The sequence below is a fragment of the Cotesia typhae genome, unplaced genomic scaffold (genome assembly GCF_013202065.1).
Source record: "Cotesia typhae breed Kobodo isofemale line unplaced genomic scaffold, CoteBio_Ctyphae scaffold_121, whole genome shotgun sequence".
Classification (NCBI taxonomy): Eukaryota; Metazoa; Arthropoda; class Insecta; order Hymenoptera; family Braconidae; genus Cotesia; species Cotesia typhae.
Window position 1 is genome coordinate 4,446,339 of NW_027423773.1, and position 21,882 is coordinate 4,468,220.

At 29.3% G+C, this 21,882-nt stretch overlaps 1 protein-coding gene across 2 annotated transcripts in view; it reads right to left on the reverse strand.

The window, feature by feature from the left end:
• The window catches only part of Sv (paired box protein shaven), an 89,143-nt gene that overhangs the window by 61,099 nt on the left and 6,162 nt on the right, over positions 1-21,882 (reverse strand). For both annotated transcript variants that reach the window (XM_074252790.1, XM_074252792.1), the window contains exons 2-3: positions 11,160-11,383; positions 9,585-9,614 (exon numbers count right to left, since the gene is read on the reverse strand). In XM_074252790.1, coding sequence (XP_074108891.1) covers positions 9,585-9,614; positions 11,160-11,310 — 181 coding nt within the window. In that variant the 5' untranslated portion in view covers positions 11,311-11,383. The remainder of the gene's footprint in view (positions 1-9,584; positions 9,615-11,159; positions 11,384-21,882) is intronic.

Genomic DNA, 21,882 nt, shown 5'->3' on the forward strand with positions numbered 1-21,882 from the left:
TTGTCACGATAAATCCTCGACACATCTTACTGTATAGAAATTAATCGCATTACTATTACTACAAAATAGCCAATATACGTTATTCTTTTTTTTTTTTTTTGACTTTTGTACTTATAAATAAATTATTATTCATACAAATAGTAAAAAAATTCCCAAGAAACACTATGGACTGTGGAACACGTCGGAATATCTACATATATTAACAAGTGAGAAGAAATGAATAGGCCAGATCTTGTATTTATTTTTTGCTTTTAAGAATAACCGCTTCGCTTTGCAGTACAGATGAGAGCATGAACGCGTGTACGTGTTTGAGACTTACGCTCGCGAGATGCGCACGCGACGCCGAGAAATTTATATAGATATATTACATGTATTTATGGAAAAAATCGATCAGATCTTATATGAGCGGTAACTCTTTGCTGTCTTGGCTATTAATTTTATTCAAATTAATCGTTCAAATACCGGCTCTGTGTATTATATGTATTTATTATTTTTATTGTTATTGATTTTAATTTTTCAATTAAAATTGCGAAGAAAATTTTACTTTTTTTTTTTTTCATTGAACTTTGTAATTATTTAGTTTCAAAGTTTATATAATACGTCAATCCATAAAAATGATATTTAGAATTTTTTTTGAACATTTTTTTCTCTAAAGTCCAACAAAAATAGAATTATTGTTCAATGATTTAGAAAAATGAAAATTTTTTGGTAGAATAATTCTTGACAAAAAGATGATAAAGTAAATGAATTTTTGAAAATTGGAAAATTATTAAGTTCGTGAAAATAGTTGCACAGATAAATCAAAGGATTTGTTGATATTCTATAAATTTTATCAACTTTTAAAGAAGGATTTTTTAATTATTAATAAATAAGATTTATCTAAAGGTAATAAATATTTGTCAATAGTTACGAAAATTTTATTAACAGTTTAGAAATTCATTATTAAAATCAATTTAGTTGACTGTTAATTAATATTTCTTTACATTTAGTGAACATTTTTTTAGAGTTTTGAATAAAAAGTGAGTATAAAAACTGAAAATTGACCTTTTAAAACCCCATAAAAATTCAATAAATAATTCTATTAGATCAGAATCGTAAATTATTTTCGAATTAAAAAATATCAAAAATAAAATTAATAAAAAAAAATAGTTGTAATAATTTTTGTTATAAAAAATTAAGGCATTAATTATTTATAAATAATATTTACACTTCACCATTGACAAGAAATAGTCACTCCAAAAAAAATCAGTTGACTATTGATAAATATTTGTAAACTATTAATGAATGTCTGCCAACTGTTAATAGAGATTTATTGACCGTCAATCAATGTGCTTATTAAAAAAAAAAAAAAAAAAAAAAAAAATATTTATTAATAATTATAAAATATTTAATCATATTTAATAAATAAACAAATCGTTTTCAAATAAAATGATCTATCGACAGTCAATAAATTCTTCATCAGTACATCAAATACCATTATCAACATCAATATCAGCAATATTAATGCCATTTTTCTCGCAACTAATTTTATGTTAATTATTAAATTTATAAATGAATTTTCCTCAAATTTTTACAAGTTTTTTTTTCCATGTAACAAACAAACTAAAAAAATAAAATAAGAATGACACATATTTAAATGTACATTCTAGATATATCTGGAGACACTACACCTCTGGATCCGAAAGATCGAGATAAGATCAATTCTTACACGATTATGAGTCCGTCCATACTTGACACGTGTTATCTGATCGAATGTCATCTAACATTATTCTAAATAAAACTAAAGATATCTCTATATAATATAATATAATATATAGAGATAATACAATACGAAAGCATAAGGCTCACACTTGCTGACGTACGCACTTTCTTCCGGCAGATCTCGAGTCAAGATGTCGATATCGGCAGCCCATAAATTCCATCGTTAAAAAATGATCAAAAATCCAACAAAATAAAGCAAAAAAAAAAGTTAAGTCGTAAATGAAAACAGACACGTGTGTTATGTCGCCTGACATTGGATCGGCACGCGTTTGTCTCGATATATACCGCTTGCTAATGTATATAAATAAAAGGAGAGTGATAATCTGTTGGAGTGTTATGGATGGAAGAAAATGCATTGACTACCGTGTACCCATTAATACAACGGTTGGATGCTCACCAACCAGTTTGCAATCAGTTCATGCGGAAAACTAGACCAAAGATGAAATTATTCGATGACAAAAGTCTCTTTTACTACATACGACTCTTTTCTTATTTATTTATTTGTTTAAGTATAAGTTATTTATAGAAGTATTGCATTCTATCCCTAATACGGCAATTATCGGTAATGGTTATGATCTAGCCTTCGGAGGCTGGGGAAGAAATCATCAGGTTGTCTATAAATGCCCGTTATGCTCTATCGCCTGTTCAATGAACCTTTCTACACATAATTAGATAATTACTTTGTACTTAACATACTCTGTACCGAGGTTTCAACTTCAATTGATCGTAATTCGACAAATTAAGGAAATTTTTTGCCAACCTTACAGTAATAGGAATCATTAACTAACAGAACAATTTTTTAACTGTTGATGAAATTATTTATTTGGAAACGATTCGGTTATTTATTAAATATGACTACATTTTTTTTTTTTTTTAGAGAAAAATACATTTATTACCAGTTAATTAATTTTTTTGGAGTAAATATGTCTTGTTAACGGTAACATGGCAAGATAATTTATTAACAAATAATTTAATAACTTTTTCGAATAAAGATACAATTCACTCATTATTATCGCCGGAAACAAAATTCTGTATTAATTTTATTTTTGATATTTTTTAATTTGAAAATAATTAATAATTCTGATCTAATAGGATTATCTACTGAAGATATAAGACTATAAAAAGTGTTAAAGTTTAATTTTTATATTCACTTTTTATTCAAGGTCTTAACAAACGTTTATTAACAATAGATAAAATTTGTATTAAATCAATTTATATTAAAAGATCGTTTATTGATTAATAAAACTTTTGAATTATTGGCAAATCCTTCTATCGGTACACATAAGAAATTTTGCCTGAGATTCGAGTTCTGGCTCTCTGAAAATTTTTTAATAATTTTAAATACCTAGATTTTAGAATTCTAAGTACGAGAAATCTAGCCATCTGGCGGAAAATTTTGGAACATACTTTTTAATCAAATTTATTTCGAATTATTAGTTTATTTCTTTTATTTTTAGTAATTTTATTTTTGATACTTATTAATTCGAAAATAATTAATGATTCTGATCCAATGGAACTTCTTATTGAATTTTTATAGGGGTTTAGAAAGCCTCTAAGTTTAATTTTTATACTCTAGGGTCTAAGCAAATATTTATCAAAAATTAATAAATATTCATTAACAATCAACAAATAATTGTTAACTGTTGATAAAAGTTTTTAACTATTAACAATTATTCATTAACTTTTGATAAATCTTCCTTAATAAATAACTTATTAACTGTTAACAAATTGTTATTAAATCGTTTAATGTCAAAAAATTAATTTATTAACAGTTAATAAAACTTATTAAATAGTAAAAAATCCATTTGTTAGTTTACTAATTTTGAATGACTTAAAATGTGAAGTATGTTCGACAACTAATTCAACTACTTCCAACAAATTTTCCTCATAAAATCCAACAGATTTCTCCGTACCGCCTCGAACCTGTCTAAAAAAATGAAACAGTTACCCAAGTAATTAAAAGTAAACTGTCAGCCGTCAGACCTAAATAAAAACATAAACAAACCAGTCAATCATGCCTACCAACATAACTCGTACTAATCATTCGCCTCTGCCTCTCTTATCGAATACCTGAACCTCAATTAATAACAGCATCATCATATCAGTAATTACTATTACTTACACCTATAGATGTTGATATTGAAGAAAAAAGGAGGATTGTTGAATTTTATGCGATTGATCAGGGAGTTATTTATTTTTGAACTTATTTAATATAATAATAATACTCAATACAAGTAATCCGTACTATTATTGCACTGATACTCTGAGACTGGAGAAGCTAGAGTCCGCGTCCTTGGAAGACCATTAAGCCTGTAGAACCGTTACTAAATCGATCGTATGATAACGGCCCAAGAAAACGTTAAGTGTTACTCTATATATTTATAATTATAATAATAATACAAATTACAATAACATAATTATTTTTATAATCGGAAAATGATAATTTAAATGAGGTAAAATTAAAAAAAATAATAAATATTTATTACAATTATAAATGGCAGCCGAGAATAAAGTGCCGGTAAAAGTAATGAAAAAATTTTTAAGGATTAAAGTCGGAGCTGATACGAGATATTAAATAGATAAGAGAGCCGTAGGCCACCAGTTGGCTCCAGAGAAAGTCGTAGTTGTGATTCTAGCGGTATAACGACGCTCGCAAGCTGCTGCACTGATACCACCAGAAGTACCAGTACCCAGTACCGAGTTACTACCGAGTCTGTTCTATCCTCTGGTATGTAGAATTTGCAGCATGCAGAGCTTGAACGAGTATATAAAACAAGCCGTCGTATCTATCAATGATCGCAATCAAGAAAACTCGCCTGCAAATTTTAAATCCCTGAGACAGAGACTAAGAGAGAGGGAGAATTAGACCGAATCTCTAATTCTCAATAATGTTTATTGCTAAGGACGACTATCGTACGTAATTATATAATAAATATAATACTATTCCAATTAGTCGATATTTATGGGCGGTAATTTAATTTTTTTGATTTGGAAATCATCTAAAATCGCTCATCATGAACAATATCATCATCAATATCAGCGATATTAATATCATTATCAACAATGTCCATATTAGCGATATTAATACCAATATCAATATCAACCATATATGCTATAGCGATATCAGTATCAACAATATCAGTATCAACGTCGGAGATATTAATGTCACTATCAATATCAGCAATTTAAGTACACGAAGAGAAAATAATAGAATTCGTTCCTATGTAGAATGGTAACCATTACCATGTTACATAGTAACGGACATTTTTGTGAGAACTCTGTGTAAATTTGCAAATAAACATCTTAGAAAATATGATAAAAATACGAACAATCACTCATTCGATGTGGAATTAAGTTCTGAAAATAATGTTGTTGTTTTTTTATTTTTTTGATGAAAATTTTAATTTGGTATTAACAAAAACATAATCAAAATGAAAAATCTCAGTTTTTTGTAAATAACTCAATAACGATTAGTGATATCAAAAATCGAAAAAAAAATCCTTAAAGAGGAGGAAATTTCTGAAAAAAATTCTTGATTCTCAGAACTTTAGCTTGAAAAACAATAATTTTTATTTAATGTTGAAAATAAGGTTCGCCGCAACTGGTCTCGTATGTTAGCATCGGCGCGGCCGTGTGACAAAAGTCACACGAAACCCTATTTTCAATATTAAATAAAAATGATTGTTTTTACAGCTTGAGTTCCGGAAGTCGAGACATTTTTCAGAAATTTCCTCCTCTTCAGGGATCTTTGTTCCAATTTTCGATATCACCAATAGTTATTGAGTTAATTACGAAAAATTGAGATTATTTAATTTGGTAATGTTTTTTGTTAACAACAAATTGAAATTTTCATGAAAAAAATAAAAAAACATTATTTTCAGAATTTAATTCCGCATCGAATGAATGTTCATAATTTTATCACAATTTCTAAGATTTTTATTTGCAAATTTACACAGAGTTCTCACAAGAATTTTCGTTACTATGTAGCATGGTAATGGTTACCATTCTACATAGGAACGAATTCTATTATTTTCTCTCCGTGTAACTTTATCAGTGATATTAATGTCATTGTCAGTATAAGCAGTATTAATATTAAAATTAACAATTCCATCAACAATATCAATATCAACGATATCAATATTATTTTCAATATCGTTACTAATATCACCAATATAAGTAGCATGATCAACGATATCAATATCATTATCAGCTACATTATTAACATTATTATCATAATAAAGATTAGCAATATCAATAGCATCATTAAAGTTAAAAATATTATCACAGTAACAGTGATATCAACATCATGAGTCATTAACAGCTAGTAATTATTATCATTAATGTTGAAAAAAATTAACTTGATTCGACGAAAGTAAAATTTACTTAAATCAAAAAAAAAAATCAATTCATGAACTTTTCTGCATAAATCAAGACGATGAAGCTTTTTAAAATGATTTTTTTTGGTTCAATAATTTTTTTTTTTCGGAGTACTAATATCATTATTAATTGAAATATTTTATAATTATCCTAATTTTTTCTCTTCACATCAGAAATTACACCAATATTTACATCTTGAAAAAACTTAAACTCTCGTTCAACTAGTGAATACCAAAAAACCTTATTGACAACTAAAACTCAGAATTGAAATCAACCACAAATCACCTCTAAACTGAAAAAATAAAAACTAGTAATAGTGAAGCATAAAATAGTAAAACAAAAAGCATATGATTTTGATTAAAATGATAGGTATGCACGTAATACCGTTGCAAGAAAGAGAAAGAGAAGCCACACCCTGGTCAACCTAGATCTTAGACATCGCCGGTTGGAGCCATATGCACATGCGAACAAACTAAATGCATAAAAAGATCCTCTCGATCCTCGATCCTCTCGATCTTCTCCCCTTTACCTCAATCCATCCATCCGTCCATCCAGTCCCTATTCTCCTCCACAGTACCATGTACCATGAACCATGTAGGACGTACCAAGATCTAACTGACACGTCACGTACCTCGTCACGCATCCTCTCTAAAGCATTCCGACATCAGACCGTATCACTGTCCAAAGCGTCCCAATCAATACCGTTTCACTTGACTCGGCTCTTCTCCATGCAAACTCACTCTGCACAATTATTTTTAGTAAAAATTTGTAATAAACGGCCGCGAGTCTTCTTCGTAATTTTCCGGGTTAAAAATTTGGTGACACAAAAATATTCATCCGATGCGATATTATAGATTATTTTCTTTCTCCATCTTATATTACATATAATCTGGGTGAATCTAAATCGAATTGATATGAATATACAGATTTATATTTAATAATAATAACAACGACGACAAACTCAAACTGACTGCAGAGCAACCAGAATAAAAAGTTTATGCATAATCAAGTTAATAATCTCAACGCGCTGAGCATAACAAATTATATGAGAATCTCAATCGCGTAACAAATTACTCCTTTTTATTTTTTATTTTTATTTTCATTTTTTTTTTTTTTTTTTTAAATAAAATAATGAAAAATAAAATGATAACGCGGCTCCTATCCGTTATTGCGATTAGATACGTTTATGTGTGATTTAGAGGCAAGGGAGTGAAATGTGGCATAGCTAAGAGGATTTAAATGTGCGTGTGATATTATATTATATTATATTATTTATTATTATGTTTTTTTGTTTGCGAGGCGTGGTTGTCAGTATTTAAATCTGAGCTAGTGAGTGTAAGTGTACTTATTCATTTATTTATTTAAAGGAACGGTAGATCATCAGAAACGTGTGGGATGTTATTCCGCAGTCCTAAAACGAATTGCCGGCGATAAAGTCTTTGCAAGGATAAACGAGAGTGGAATCTATTCGCGCATTCTCGAGCTGAGGCAAGGGACGTGTGTGTTAGTCGAGAGCACAGTAGAACGCGAGTTGTCTTACATAATCGGGTAAGTACGGCTACTCGCGTTCTCCAATCTCGAATGCTAATATTACGTCGGGTTATTTATTTTCTTTTCTTTTTTTACTTGTTCTTGCATTGGAAATGGAAGTTGGGTAATTTTTTGAATTTTTCATTTTTTAGGTGTTAGTAATTTTGCGAGAGTTTATGATGCATTTGGACAAGAAATGAGAGAAATTAAGAATTGGATTGCATCGTCATTGTATTAATTGGAAGTCATCTAAAAGTATTTCGACGTTGAAATTTTTGAGAAATTTTGGGTAAAAATAAATACAAATTTAAAATTAAACTGCATTGTCTTTACAAAGTTAGAGAAAGATAATATTATTTCATTGTTTTTTTTGGTTACGATTCTTTAGGATTCATCAATAAGTATTTCTACATTGAAATTTTAGAGAAATTTAAAGCAAAAGTAGCTGAAAGATGCATTTTTTTGTTTTTTCTTTAGGTTTGATACTTTGAAAATGACGAAAAAGTACTTTTACATTGAAATTTTTGAAATATTGTAAGTAGAAGTGACTAGAAGCGAAGAAATAAACTGCATCGTCACTTGTACACAAGTAAAGCAGACAAAATCTGAATTAAAAGTTGAAAAACATAATTAAACAAAACTTTAAGCGATATAAAGAGTGCAAGTAAATTAAGTACGATGTGAACTAGACCGCAATGTCTGAGTTCTCATATGCATTAATAAAACGCAATGTTATTTATTATTTTTTCGAGAACAAAAGCTGAAAGTGAAAACAAGTATGCAAGTGATAAAGACTCCCATGAACTTACAATAGATAATAACACATGTTACGTACAATTCATCAGCACATATATTTGCACATGTAGACTGTGTCAAGTGCATTATTACTTTATGTTTATAAAAGTAAAAAGCTGAGGAGGTTGAGATAGTTGCGGGACGTTATACCGGTGGCTATATATGTAGACAGGGGGTAATCATGCAGATGGAGTTTAAATAAGGGTTTAATGTGCTAGCTGTAGGTGTGAGAGACGCACCTCGGGCTCACACGGACCGACTCAATATAATATTAAACAGGTATTTACATTCGCAAATTGTTTACGTCAGATCGTGATGAAATCTGTCAGAGTTTTGTTTTATGCCAGTGCAAACTGTTAACTAACATCGCGCCCGATCCTTCAGGCTTTTTCATCTTATCTCATTTTTTTTCACTGCGTGTTTAATAAATTATTTGATCCAGGTTCGTGATAATTGCCCACGTAATTGAAATTTTTTGGCGATTTAAATTCTCAATCTTGTAAGTCGTCTCAAAATTAATGAAGTGTCACATTTGTAAAAAATTTTTTTTTTTTTTTTTTTTTTTTTTTTTTTAAGTGACGATGCAGTAAAATTTTCAAGTTTATTGCATCGTCACTTGTACCTCAAATTTCTACAAAATTGTAAATAAAATTGAGACGAAAACATTGTAAAATTAGCTTTACTTTCAGTGACAATCCAGTTCAATTTTTAATTTTAAGTCACTTCTGTCCCAAATTTCTTCAATATTTTTTACTGATTATTTTTAATCAGGCTTAAGGCCACGTAGCGCCATATCAGTAGCGACGATGAAATAAAATTTTTATCTTTCGGTCGTATCTAAAAAAAAAATTGCTCAAAAATTTTTTACATAAGATTAAGTAACCGCATAAAAAGCAAAATTTTATATAATTTATGACATTATAAATAATATTTATACTTGTTCTAATTACTTAGTATAAATGAATACGAAAGCAATGATAGATCCTAACACTCGGATACGATACACGCGATTTCATTGGTACAAAGTACTCATGTTTCTAATGTGATGAATCACGACATGGGTATTTCACATAAAATATGTTTGTTTATTAAATAAAAAGTGTAATTGAAATAAGACTCACCATCCTGGTTCATGCCGTGGCCTCCATCGTCTGAAAAAAAAAAAAAATATTCAAATTAAAATTATTTATACTTTGTTGTGATAAGTTATAACTTATAATATAATATAAGGTGGATATATGTTATGTGTTGTTATATATATATATGGGAGTGTATGTAAGGTAGGAAATAAGAATAAATAAAGTAAAAGGGTGGCTATTTATTATGACAAGTGCAATATATGTCAGAGTCTAGATGCTAAATTCTAACCAGCTTATTTGTAGAGCTGGATCGTTTGTAGAGATGAGGCATAAATAAAACCTTATATCTGTACCAGAGGGTAAAGAATGTATTAAGAATTATTTTTCATGTTTATTGCAGTAACTCAAGAAAAATTATCCTTATTAATTTTGATGAAACTTTTAGTTAATAAAGTTGGAGTTGAATTTTGTGACAATACCGTTCAATTTTTCCATTTAGGCCACTTTTGCCTCAAATTTTTTTATAATTCGTTGGTAAGATAATTTTTTAATTATTATTTAATGAAATTGAGTTGAAAAAAAAACTATCAAGTTGGACAGAAAAAATAATAAAAATTCACGATATTTAAAGTGGCAATGCAGCCAAATTTTCAAACTCTCCATTTCCAGTAGAAAAAAATCATTTAAGAAAAAAAACTTTTGATATACTAGAAGAAATTCCTTACAACTCAATAACTTTTAAACAAAATAACCTAATAGAATTAACACGTTGTCAGCCAATAAATAAACCTCGGAAACCAGTACCAATACCAGGATTGGAGTCTGTATAGTCTGTATAGTCACACATGTATACATATACCAACAAGATATAAGTTTAATGAAGAGATGAGTAGTTACATTAAGTGTGGTAATTGATCTCCTTCTTGTCCGCATTTTGGACTGGATGCCAAGTTTATAAACAAGTCTTTAGCCCGAGGGGATTGTGGAGCGCCCGGTATGGCATATAACAGACTAACACTGTGTCCCTAGACTTGATTTATGTGGTACTGCCTCTGGCGACAATCAACGGCAATAAAACATCCCGTATGTCAATCAGAGCAACACCTTACACCTTATAGACAAAGAATTGATTCTTACTTACTAAGACCACACAAATCGTAAATGTATCACTCAATTTAATACCGTGATTAACAAAAATACTTTCTTTGAAGAACAACCAGCACAAGGTAGCGGTTCTCCGTACAATAAAGAATTCCTTGTCTGCTAACAATTGCGTTAATCAACTTACGCACTACATAGTTTTAAAAAATATTAAAAATAAATAAATGCAACAATTGTTGAAACGATAATCCAAGGGCTTAGTCGGTTACGGCACTGTTTCTAAAAAATTAACTGCGTGGGGCCTGACCCTTTAATTTCATCATTAATTATTATTATTTTCAACTTCGACCACACACTGATAGAAGGGTTGGTTAGTATTTTATTAACTTTATTAACTGTTAATTATAAATTTTTTAACAGTTAATAAATTATTCTGTCAGTAAATTAATTATTAATATATAAAAAACGGAATCATAAGAAGAAACGTACGTTTTTTCTTTGTCTCCTCAATCATACCTCCAGAAGTGTTCCCGTGGCCGTGGTGCTGAAGACCCATTGACTCTTGGTGGTGGGAGTGCATGGCAGCTAGAGCACTGTCACCCGAGTTTACTCCGAGGTGAAGCGCCCCGTGCTGCGTCGAATGTGGCGGCAACTCCATGCTGATCATAGCCTCAATCTCGTTGTTTTCTTCGCGAAATAGATCTCAGGCCTCAACGCGGCCTTCTCAATTGATAAAAAACCTGGAACACCCATTAGAAAGCAAAATTTGTTAAAAAAACAGTCCAAAAGGTATAATCCTGTTTAAATAATTATTTTTTCAAATTGATTCGTCACGGTGTTGTAATAATTGTTTCGAAATACTATAAAAATCTATAGTTGGATGGAGTATTGTTATTATTGTTATTATTTTTTAAAAGATTTTCTGTAACATCACTTTTAATCAATCTTATAAAAGTAAAACGTAATAACATTAAAAAAAAAAAATCGTTTTTAAATATTTTTTTTTACTCCACAGATTTTTGCGATTTTCTGAAGATTAAAAATTTTAAATGAACCTAGAAATGAGCGAATTTATCTTAAAAAGAATTTTATGGAATTATTTATTTTTATTATTAATATTATATAAATTGTATTATTAAAATAATACAGAGCTAGCAAAGTAAAATTGACTTCGCTACGCTTTTTATCTCGCCCAAGTTGATAATTTCTTGGTAATATTTTCATCTCTTCTCATTTCATCTCTGAATGTATTGGCTCTCACTTTACTGGTGTTATTGTGGCGAGGAGGTTTGCTCCATAATCGGGTTTTTTGGGTGATCTTTTTTGCTTATTACCGATGACTTAGGACCGACTGGATGAGGACTAGTGTGTGGTGTACCAGGTAAGAGAGAGGATCCATTTACCAGATGAATAAAAGCAAGATGAATGAGCTATAATTTGACTGGTTACTAGCTACCGTTTATTCAACTTTTTTATTTACACCGCCGGAAACCCGTGAACTGGATTTCAATATTGAGATCAGGTAAGTTTTTTTTTTATTTCTTTTTCTTTTTATTGTTCCGTGATTGAGAAGAAATTTAGTGAGGCCTCGGGAAAAATTATGTGGTTAAAGAAAAGATATTATATTTTTATATTTTAAATTTTGATTGTGTAAGATTATTGGTATACATTACAGTTTTTCTGAACCAAATAAATTTTGTGAATAGTTAACTCTTTACATAGAAAAAAGGATTGTTGGCTCAAGAAAATTTTTAGGAGTCACGAATATTTGCTTTATACTGAAAATTTCTATTAAGAAGTTTTAAATAATTCAATAAAGTTAAAATATTTACTTATTTTTGCATCTAAATATAAAATATTTTGTATTAACAAAATAAAATTTCTCGAAATAAGAGATTCATTTAACTTACTCCAAAATAAAATGATTAAACTTTCAAAGATAATGTTATTGGGTTTAGTCAATTTGATAGCAGCGCCACCGACAAATCCTAAACAAAATTACATATATTACATTACTAATATTTCAACAGATTAAATTCTGGTACTTGAACGGTGTACTGGTGAAGAGGTAACACTTTTGTTTAAGAGAAAACACCGATGAGGGTTCGAGTCTGGTCTCGGGTTAAATTAACGTTATTTTTAGTTTCTAATAAAAATAAATATTACTTGTTCAGCTCAGATAATCATTAATTAAATTTTCAAGTCTATAGACTTGTTACTTGTAGTACTGTAGTACTTGTTAATGAAAATTCTTTTACGTTGATTTAAGAATGAATGATATTTCAATCAAAAGTTACTTTATTAATAAAAAAAGACTTTTTTTAGTCAACAGACAAATTTTTGATAAAATTTTCTTGGTTTAATTAAATTTTTTTTTTTTTGAATAACTCATGAACATCAACACTTCCACACAATCCAATTTATCCTTCAATCAACAGAATCTTACAACCCCAGCTAGTTTACACCTTTTAAATAGAAAATAAACCTCTAAACAGCAAATAAAATAAAATTGCCAGCTTGGGTGGCCTTGGTCTCTAAAAGTCAATACTCGGGATTATTACTGATAATGATAATAATAATAACAATGATTACTTGCAACTTTCAATGTATAAATAAATAAATTTTCCCATGAACAAGTGCAGCCGTTTAACAACAAAATAAAGGGTAAGTGTATCTTAAACTGAAGTAGGGGGTAGTTAGCGCAAAATGGATAACGTTCAGTAGTCATAAACAATTGCTGGAGATGCGTAGTTGCTCTTTAGCCGGCAGAAAACCACCTGGACTCCCACGGTGCATCATCAACAACAACAGCAACAGTAACAGATACTTGTGCTCTTTTGCAGCCGGAGTTTAGCTTACTCACCCACTTAAACAACAAACTTTTATCCTCTGCCTTAACTTATAATATAATATTACGAGTCCATAAGCTGGAGCCAGGGGGGGTCTACCGATCGTTTTCACTTACCCTTTACTTCACGGTTATCCAGCTGCATTCCACTTCCATAACATTTCCCTAAACATCAACTACTTCAACTTCAACAACTCTTCAAACTAGTCTGCGATCCATGTTATATTACCCAAGTACTGAGTCTATTGCACATTATATATTGTGTATTGTATATTGTTGGCCCCAAACTCCCTCATTACTTCACAAAATACCTTTTCCTTAAGGTAGTTCTTACAGAAGAAGAACTGTTTAGTTTATTGGGAAAATTTTACCGGGAAGAATACACGCAAGACAGTCATGCGTGAACTCAACAGATTTTGTTTAACTTGAATTATACATTCTTATTTTGAAAACATTGATCGAAATATTCAATCAATTTAATAAAAAAAATCGTAAGAACTGATATAACTGTTTGAAAAGTAAATCGAGACTTGAGAAACAAATTTTTGGATGTTTCAATGATCATATGTTAATTTGGAATTTTTTTCTATCTGACCCAATTTTTCAGCAAGAAATTAGCCATCCATAATTTTTTAAACCAATAAAATTTTTTAATTTTTTAAAAATAATTGAGTAGATTTTGCCTTTTCTAAACGAGTATTTTTTCATAGTTGAAAAATTTAGGTTTTAAAAGAAATTGATTTGTATCTATTTAGATGGTTTATAAAATTTGTCATCTAATATCAAATTTTTTCAATTTATTCTTATAAACAATTTTCAATAACGTAAATTTTTGTTTTTTTTATCATTTTTTCAAAAAAATTCATATTTATCTTTAATTTTAATAATTTTTATGAACTTAAAAAAAAAATATAAAATATTTGTTGTCAAGTAAAATTTCTACTTAAAGGAAATTTTTTCAACAAATCTACCCATTTTTATTTTTTTTTCGCGCTATTTCACGCTTGAATTCAAATAATTAAAAAAAATCGCTATTTTTGAAAAAAAGTTTTACAAATTTTCTATGAACTTTCAGTAAAAATGTTCAATTTTTGTTATTAAGTTGAAATTAAAAAAAAAAAAAAATTCTTTCAAAAATTTTTTATAATAACAACAACCAAAAAGTTCTCACAGAATTGTTAAAAAAAAAACTTTTAAAAAAAAATCAATGTATACAAATGAGCAGTAAAAGATGTAACCTCGCGCTTGATTCTCTTGATCTGAGCGTAATGACGGCACTCGGAACTTAACAAGGCGTGACAATGCATCGAGCAAACTATACCCAATGCAATATACAATGAATACTCAGTACTACAATACTTTGTAAGCTACTGGGCATAATTCACTTCAATATACATAATACATAATCGTCAACACTAAAATCTAGAAAATAAAAATCAAAAACTAGCAACTTTGTTGATAGTCAATACATTATGTAATTCCGCGGGTCATAAACTCCCACTTAAAAATTTTTCAATGTTTAAATTATTTTCGTTTTCTAAAGAATTTTCAAGGATGACTTGACATCATTTTTTGATGAAAATTTTTATCAGTAAATTCCTTCTATATTTTCCCACGTTGCAAAAAATTATCTGTCATCAAATTAAAAAGTTGATTTTAATAATTTGTGATGAAAAATATTTACCATATATAATAATAATGATAGAAAACGAGGGTTTAAGGTAAAAAGGTGGTGAGAGTCATTAAAAGTTAAGAAATGCACCTGTGGCTGTGGCACGCGCCATAGAATATAAATACAAATATACTAATCCTCTTAATACATAACGACTCTTGGGTTATATTATCTAAAAGTTAACACTGAGACGAGAGAGAGAGAGAGAGAGAGAATATTATATATACTATACTACTCCTGTCCTGACTCCTGAGAGCCTGTTACATTATATGCTAGCCTGGATGTATAATAACGGGTGCTGGTTTAGTTTAATGTGTATCTGCTTTATATCTGTATAATAGCGTATGGTGTGTAGTATTATATTCTGTATTATAAGTTATAAGAATACATAGAATAAGACTTTCTCTCTCCTGTACTGGCGTGCCGCTTAAAACTAGTGCAATTGGCACGCGGACAACACCTGGACAACTTTTATTCAGACGTTTCTTTTCGTATTGTATATAAAAGAAAGAAAAGATTCCTGTTATTGGTTAAATGTTAAGACTTTGTCCTTTCATCACTGAATCATTCAATTTTATTATTTAAAAAAAAAATAACAAATAATTTTAATAATATCCTTTAAAATAATAACCCGTGAAAGAATGGCAAAAATTGGCGAAATTGAAAAAAAAAAAAAAAATATCAAAATATTCATTTTTTATCTTTTTATAGATTTTGTTGTTATAGTATTGACAAAGGATCACTTTGGATACATATTTAATAATGTTAAAAAAATTTATAACAATAACAATAATAATTTTGTTTTGGATTGATAATATGAACATAAAAGTTTTAAATAATAAATATTTATCAAACGATTATCATGACATAGTTGATCGGTTATTATTTGGGATTATATGTTATTATAATTGTAGTAAAATGGTTATTGAATTTGTCCGAGGGATATGAGTATATATTTATAGGAATCGCTATAATATCGAGTAGACCCGCCCGCACACTAACGGTAAACCACCTCGTTCTCAAGTTGGTATCTAGTGTAGGTACTTATATTTTATTATTTTATACTTTAGTCTTGTCTTTAGTCTTTATTTTGTATTATGCTCGTAAACTAAGTCTACAATTTGCTAATTCATTTGCTACAGATCGATTTCTTCTTATACAATTGTATTTCTTTTTTGATTAATTACCGCAGTATTTTTTTTATTTAAATCTCATCAATTTTTATGTCATGGGAATCAATTTAATTAATTCTTGCTGATGAAAAATAATTTTTCAGAAGTGTAAATATTGATTGGACGGCTAAAGGTTTGAAGGAATTTTGCTCTTTAAAAAAATTTTTTTTAACTTTTATAAAAGTCAAATTTCTAAGTGAATATTATTCTTAAATCAAGTAATTTTTTTTTTTTTCCAGTAAAGAAAAAGTCGGAAGAGGTGAGGTCGGGAAGTAAAAAAAAAAAATTAAAAAAAAAAATTGTACTAAATATATAAAAGAAGGCTTAATGTAATAGAAGAATCAAACAACCGATACGATACGATACGAGTTCTCGGATTTTCCCATGAAATAGAAAGAGAGATGGAAAGAGATGGAGATTGACAGGATGTGCCAGGACCAATCAATTGTCCACGGTATCAGCTTCCTTTTGTCATTCCGCTGGTCAGTTACCGATCGGCGACTTTGCTCGATTACGATTTACTATTTTTTGTAACAAAGTACCAATGGAAATTAATGGGCTAAAAACAGTGCAAATTCTTGGTAAACTTTTCGATTTTGTATGTGGAGGATACATTAGGATTGGTACATATAAGAGACGGAGATATGAGACAGGAAGCTTATGCCAATGTTACGCTGTAAATAACGATCGAGTTGAGTAAAGAGTCTATTTATTCAAGTGGATATCATTATCCAGTACGAGGTGAGCATGGGAATCGATTTGTGTATGCAGAAGGTGTTTCACGGGAAGATGTCGTGAAAGTGCGAGAAATTCTGCTTCACCGTGCCCACTATCTGCCAGGTTTATGTCTTTTAGTCAACTCGACTGTTATCACGTTTTAGATCGTTATAAATTCAGAATGCAACTTTTAGTTTTCTATGGGAAATAAAAAGAATATTTTTATCATTAATCAGAATATCAAGTTTGAACTTTTACTCGAATTTACAATACTTTATTCTGAAAAATATTTTCTTTAAAATTCTACTCTTGTTTGAAGATATTCAGTTTTGGAATGAAAAATTTTTAATGTAAAAATATGGATTAACGGATCATTCAGCTAATAGAATAAAAATTCAATTTTTATAACATTAGATAATAAAATTAATTCTAAATTGTGTTGTAATTTACTTTATCAAAAAAAAGTTAAAAGTTTTTATACTTATACTATGGTGAGATTTTTCTACAAACGAGAGAGCATAGCCACACAGCGGCAGAACCGAAAACTAATTTATAATAAAACGTATCACACGAAAATCGGTTGATAATGTATTCGAAATAATTTTGTTTTTGGATCACGGTCACGCGCAGGCGTCTCTAATGGGATTAATGTACATAATATGTATCTAATAGTATGCAAAATATCTGGATTTCGTGAACTAATACCGGTACAATAATAAAAAATACTCGTCGAAATGAAACAAAAAAATTTTCCATCGTAAAGCACTCTCTGATACTTCACATCATGAGTCGTACAATAAACTCGCGTTATTTCCGCGGGTTCTGTGTTTCGGCGATAACCTTGGAAGCGGTGATTAGCGTTGATACCGCGATTCAAAAAAGCGAGGAGGAGTGAAGGTGGGAGCCCGCAGGCCTTAGTATAAATATAATATAAGTAATGTAGGGAATTTAACGCAATGAGACGACCTTGGAGGTACGGCGGGTGGCACAGGAAGTCGACAAGGTTTTTATCAAGACTGCTACTTATATTTGCTTGTCCAGCTCTTACTCTACTACACTTTTTCCTCGACATGAACGGCATAAAAATGTTAAAATACGGTGGTGTATTGTCTAGATAGCACCACTACATTATTCCAGCGGGTTGCTTTTTGGATTGTAGGATGGTTACTTGGTATAACTCTCACCGTTGCGTCACTTGCTCCCCACCGGATGCTCGGACATAAAAAATTTTTTTTGTAAAAACTATTTTTCTCTGTTTTTTCTCCGGGAACTTCCGGCCTCGAGGGAATTTTTTTTTGTTATAAAAATCACCAAAAAAGTAAATTAACTGGGTTTACTTTTTTCGCTTATCATTCTTCCGAGGCTTTGCTTTGTGTTTTTGTTTCTGTGTAATTTTGTTATTTTAACCTACCTGAGAAAATATTTATGCTCAAACTACATTGATTTAAAATTAGTTGAGAAAATTTTATTTTTAAAGCTCTTACAGAATTAATCGTAAAGTTGATTTAAAACACTGAGAAAAAAAATGTTGACACATTTTTCGTCTAATAAATTTTGATAGATTTTAACAAAACATTTAAGTATTCTAGAGTATGGTCTAATTTTAAAAATTCATAACTTTTGAACGAATCAACATTTAAAAGTCGAACAAAATTTTTTTTAATCCAGGAGACTTGTAGCTCCAATTCTTTTTCGAAAATTTTTTCCATAAAGCCACTTGCAACCGAAATATTGATCATTGAAGATTAATAATAATCAAAAATGTACTTAGGTATTAAACTGATATTATTTCATTGATATTTAGTAAATTGTTAATAAAAATTAACAGATAATTTTTATAAAATTACATCGAGTAGTTATTTTGCGAATTGGTCGAAGCAATCGTAAAATTTTTGTGTGAAAAAAATAATTGGATTCGTATTTTTCGTCTAACATATTTGTAAAGATTTTTGATAAAGAAAATTGCAATAATTTTGTGGTAATTTTCAAAATTCATAACTTTAAAACAAATCATGATTAAGACACCGGCCAAATTTTATTGGATGGAAGAAATTTTTAGCTACAATTTTTGTTTTAAACTCACAATAGCCGAGATATCAATTATTAAAGATTAATAACAATCGTGAAAAAATTGTAGTAAGTTATTAAACTGATATTTAACAAAAAAAATAATAAAAATTACGAGCAATTGTTCATTTAGAATCCTTATATGTGTTCTTTCTTAGGACAACTTGGTGACCATAAAATATAAATACTATTAATGTGACAATTTTGAAAGGGTTATGATACTGAATACAATGCGAGGGTTTATTTAAACTTTAGTCGGTTATTTTTCTGAAGTCGTCCGCGTCTGCGATTTGATCTCAATCTGATAGGGATCTCGATAACCTCAAGCTCGCAAATAATGATTGTTGAACAAGCCGCGTGTAGTTATTACAGTAAAAGTGTTGGTGTAAAGTGTACTGAGTTGAGTCTGTAATACAAAACAGTAGAGCCAAGCGGGCAATGGTGCGTACTATAACTATAACTAAGTACTTCATACTATCATATGTGAGAAAAAACATGTATACTAGCACCTCGTTACACTGAAAATACAACTTGCAATATTTTCTGATAGGCATGCGCAAATAAAACTTATCTTTTAAATTACCAAACAACTAAAATATCAGGTATTAAATCGCTCAAAAACCAATTAACAATTTATTATTGTTGATAATATGTTTTTTTTTTTTTTTTTTTTTTTTTTTATTTCATGTATCGAGTCATTGTTAAATATGCCGACGCGTGGATACTCGATGGTGACGTTTAATTTTTCCTTCACGGTTATTTATTACATGCATGCATTAATCGCGGACACCGAGCAGGTATTTACGCACCTGTTTCTGAAAAGGGGTGCTACGGTTTTTAACGGTCATTTAAATGTGTAAGTCATGACAACTTGTTGCTCTACTTCCTGTACACTTGACTGTTTACTCCCCTATTAACTATTTCCTGATTTTGTTTAAATATTTATCGATATCATAAGTCATACCCTAACGGTCTGCAAATATTAATAGTATATTTTTTTAAATTTATTTGTTGATGGTCAGGGTGAAATTTATACATCTAATAAATTATTATTATTATTATTAGAAATATATTAAAAAATACTCATTATTATTATCATAACAAAAAAATACAAAAAAAAAAAATTTTTTTTTTAAATCCTTAATTAAAGTTTTTTTCCAATTCCACAATTTTCCGAGGTTTTTTTGTGGCTTGGTATTTTCAAGTGAATCTAAACATGTGGATATTCATTTTAAAACGAATTTTTTGTCCAATAAACTTATTATGTAATTCACATATTATTATTATTATTATTATTATTATTATTATTATTATTATTATTATTATTATTATTATTATTATTATTATTATTATTATTATTATTATTATTATTATTGTTATTATCATTATTATAAAACATTTTTAATTCTCTCTCAACTTGAATTTTGACTATCAGAAACTTCTCAATTTTCCACAAAAAAAAAAAATTTTTTTTAATTACTAATTGGAAAAAAATAATAATGAATGTTAAGTGGCAGATTGTGTACTCCCTAAGTGTAAGCATACAAAACACCTGATATATTTAGAATTGCACTTGCATTAAGAGTATATACTAGCAAATAAACGCATCCATAAGTCCCAACATTCCTCAGTCATTTAGTAATGACTCAACCCTAGAATCTTTCCCACGGAAATTAACAGAACCCGATGAATTGGCTACTGAAGTACCAGGACAATAGTTCATATGACGCGGCTTTATTTATTTTTGAACTTGCAAATCAGTGAATAAAAATATATTAGCATACACTTTTTCCATATATATAATTAACAATTTCCTTAATCAAAGTTCAATTCTAAAATATTATCCCCATAATTATAAAATTTCTACACTGACTTTTTTACAGATATCAGGTTTACAAAAAGCATTTTTTTTTTTTAATTTTTCAAATTTTACAAAGTATCATAATCATAATAATTAATATGTAATGAGTTGAGCAGCAGATGCATGAGTTAACTCAAGAAGAAATGTCCGCAATTGAAACCTTTGATAAAAGAATGTAATAAATGCAAAATAGTTAATATAAATTAAACATATAAGTCTAGAGCGCGGAGTGTAGAGTGTTGTATAAAAGTAAACAGGTAAGCTACAGAATGGTATCGTGGACGAGTTTGCTTACGCGGATCGGAGCTGAGAAGTTGTATAGGTATATAGCATTGGGTGGAGTAAACTTTGAGTTGGTTAATATATATATATATATATATATATATATATATATATATATATATATATATATATATATATATATATGTATATGTATATGTATATAAATATACATAAGTAGAATAGATATAGGTAGTATGCAATGTAATCGGGGCCAGGTGTGGCACGGCCAAGTCTCCAATGCATCAGAAACACTCACTTACACTCACATACTAAAGTATGTAGTATCCGATCCTTTCCGTCCTTTTCTGGTGCATTACCATGCACTCACCAACACACCGGTCCTATAAATAGATTGGAGCTACTTGCACACTTAGTTTCAGTTAATATACGTTTACTTGAGTATCTTTTATTTAGCAGGTCCAGCTTTTCATTTTTTATTTTCATTTTTCCTTCTACTTCTGCTTGGTCTTTTCCTCACTCCTTATCCTTCTTTGTCTATCGCGAATTACCATTTTTATAGGAATCTAAACTTAACTCGAGTTTACTCTGAAGATATAATACCAATGGGTAACTGTATATTTGTATACTGTAGATCTAGTCTAAGTACACAAATAGGAGGA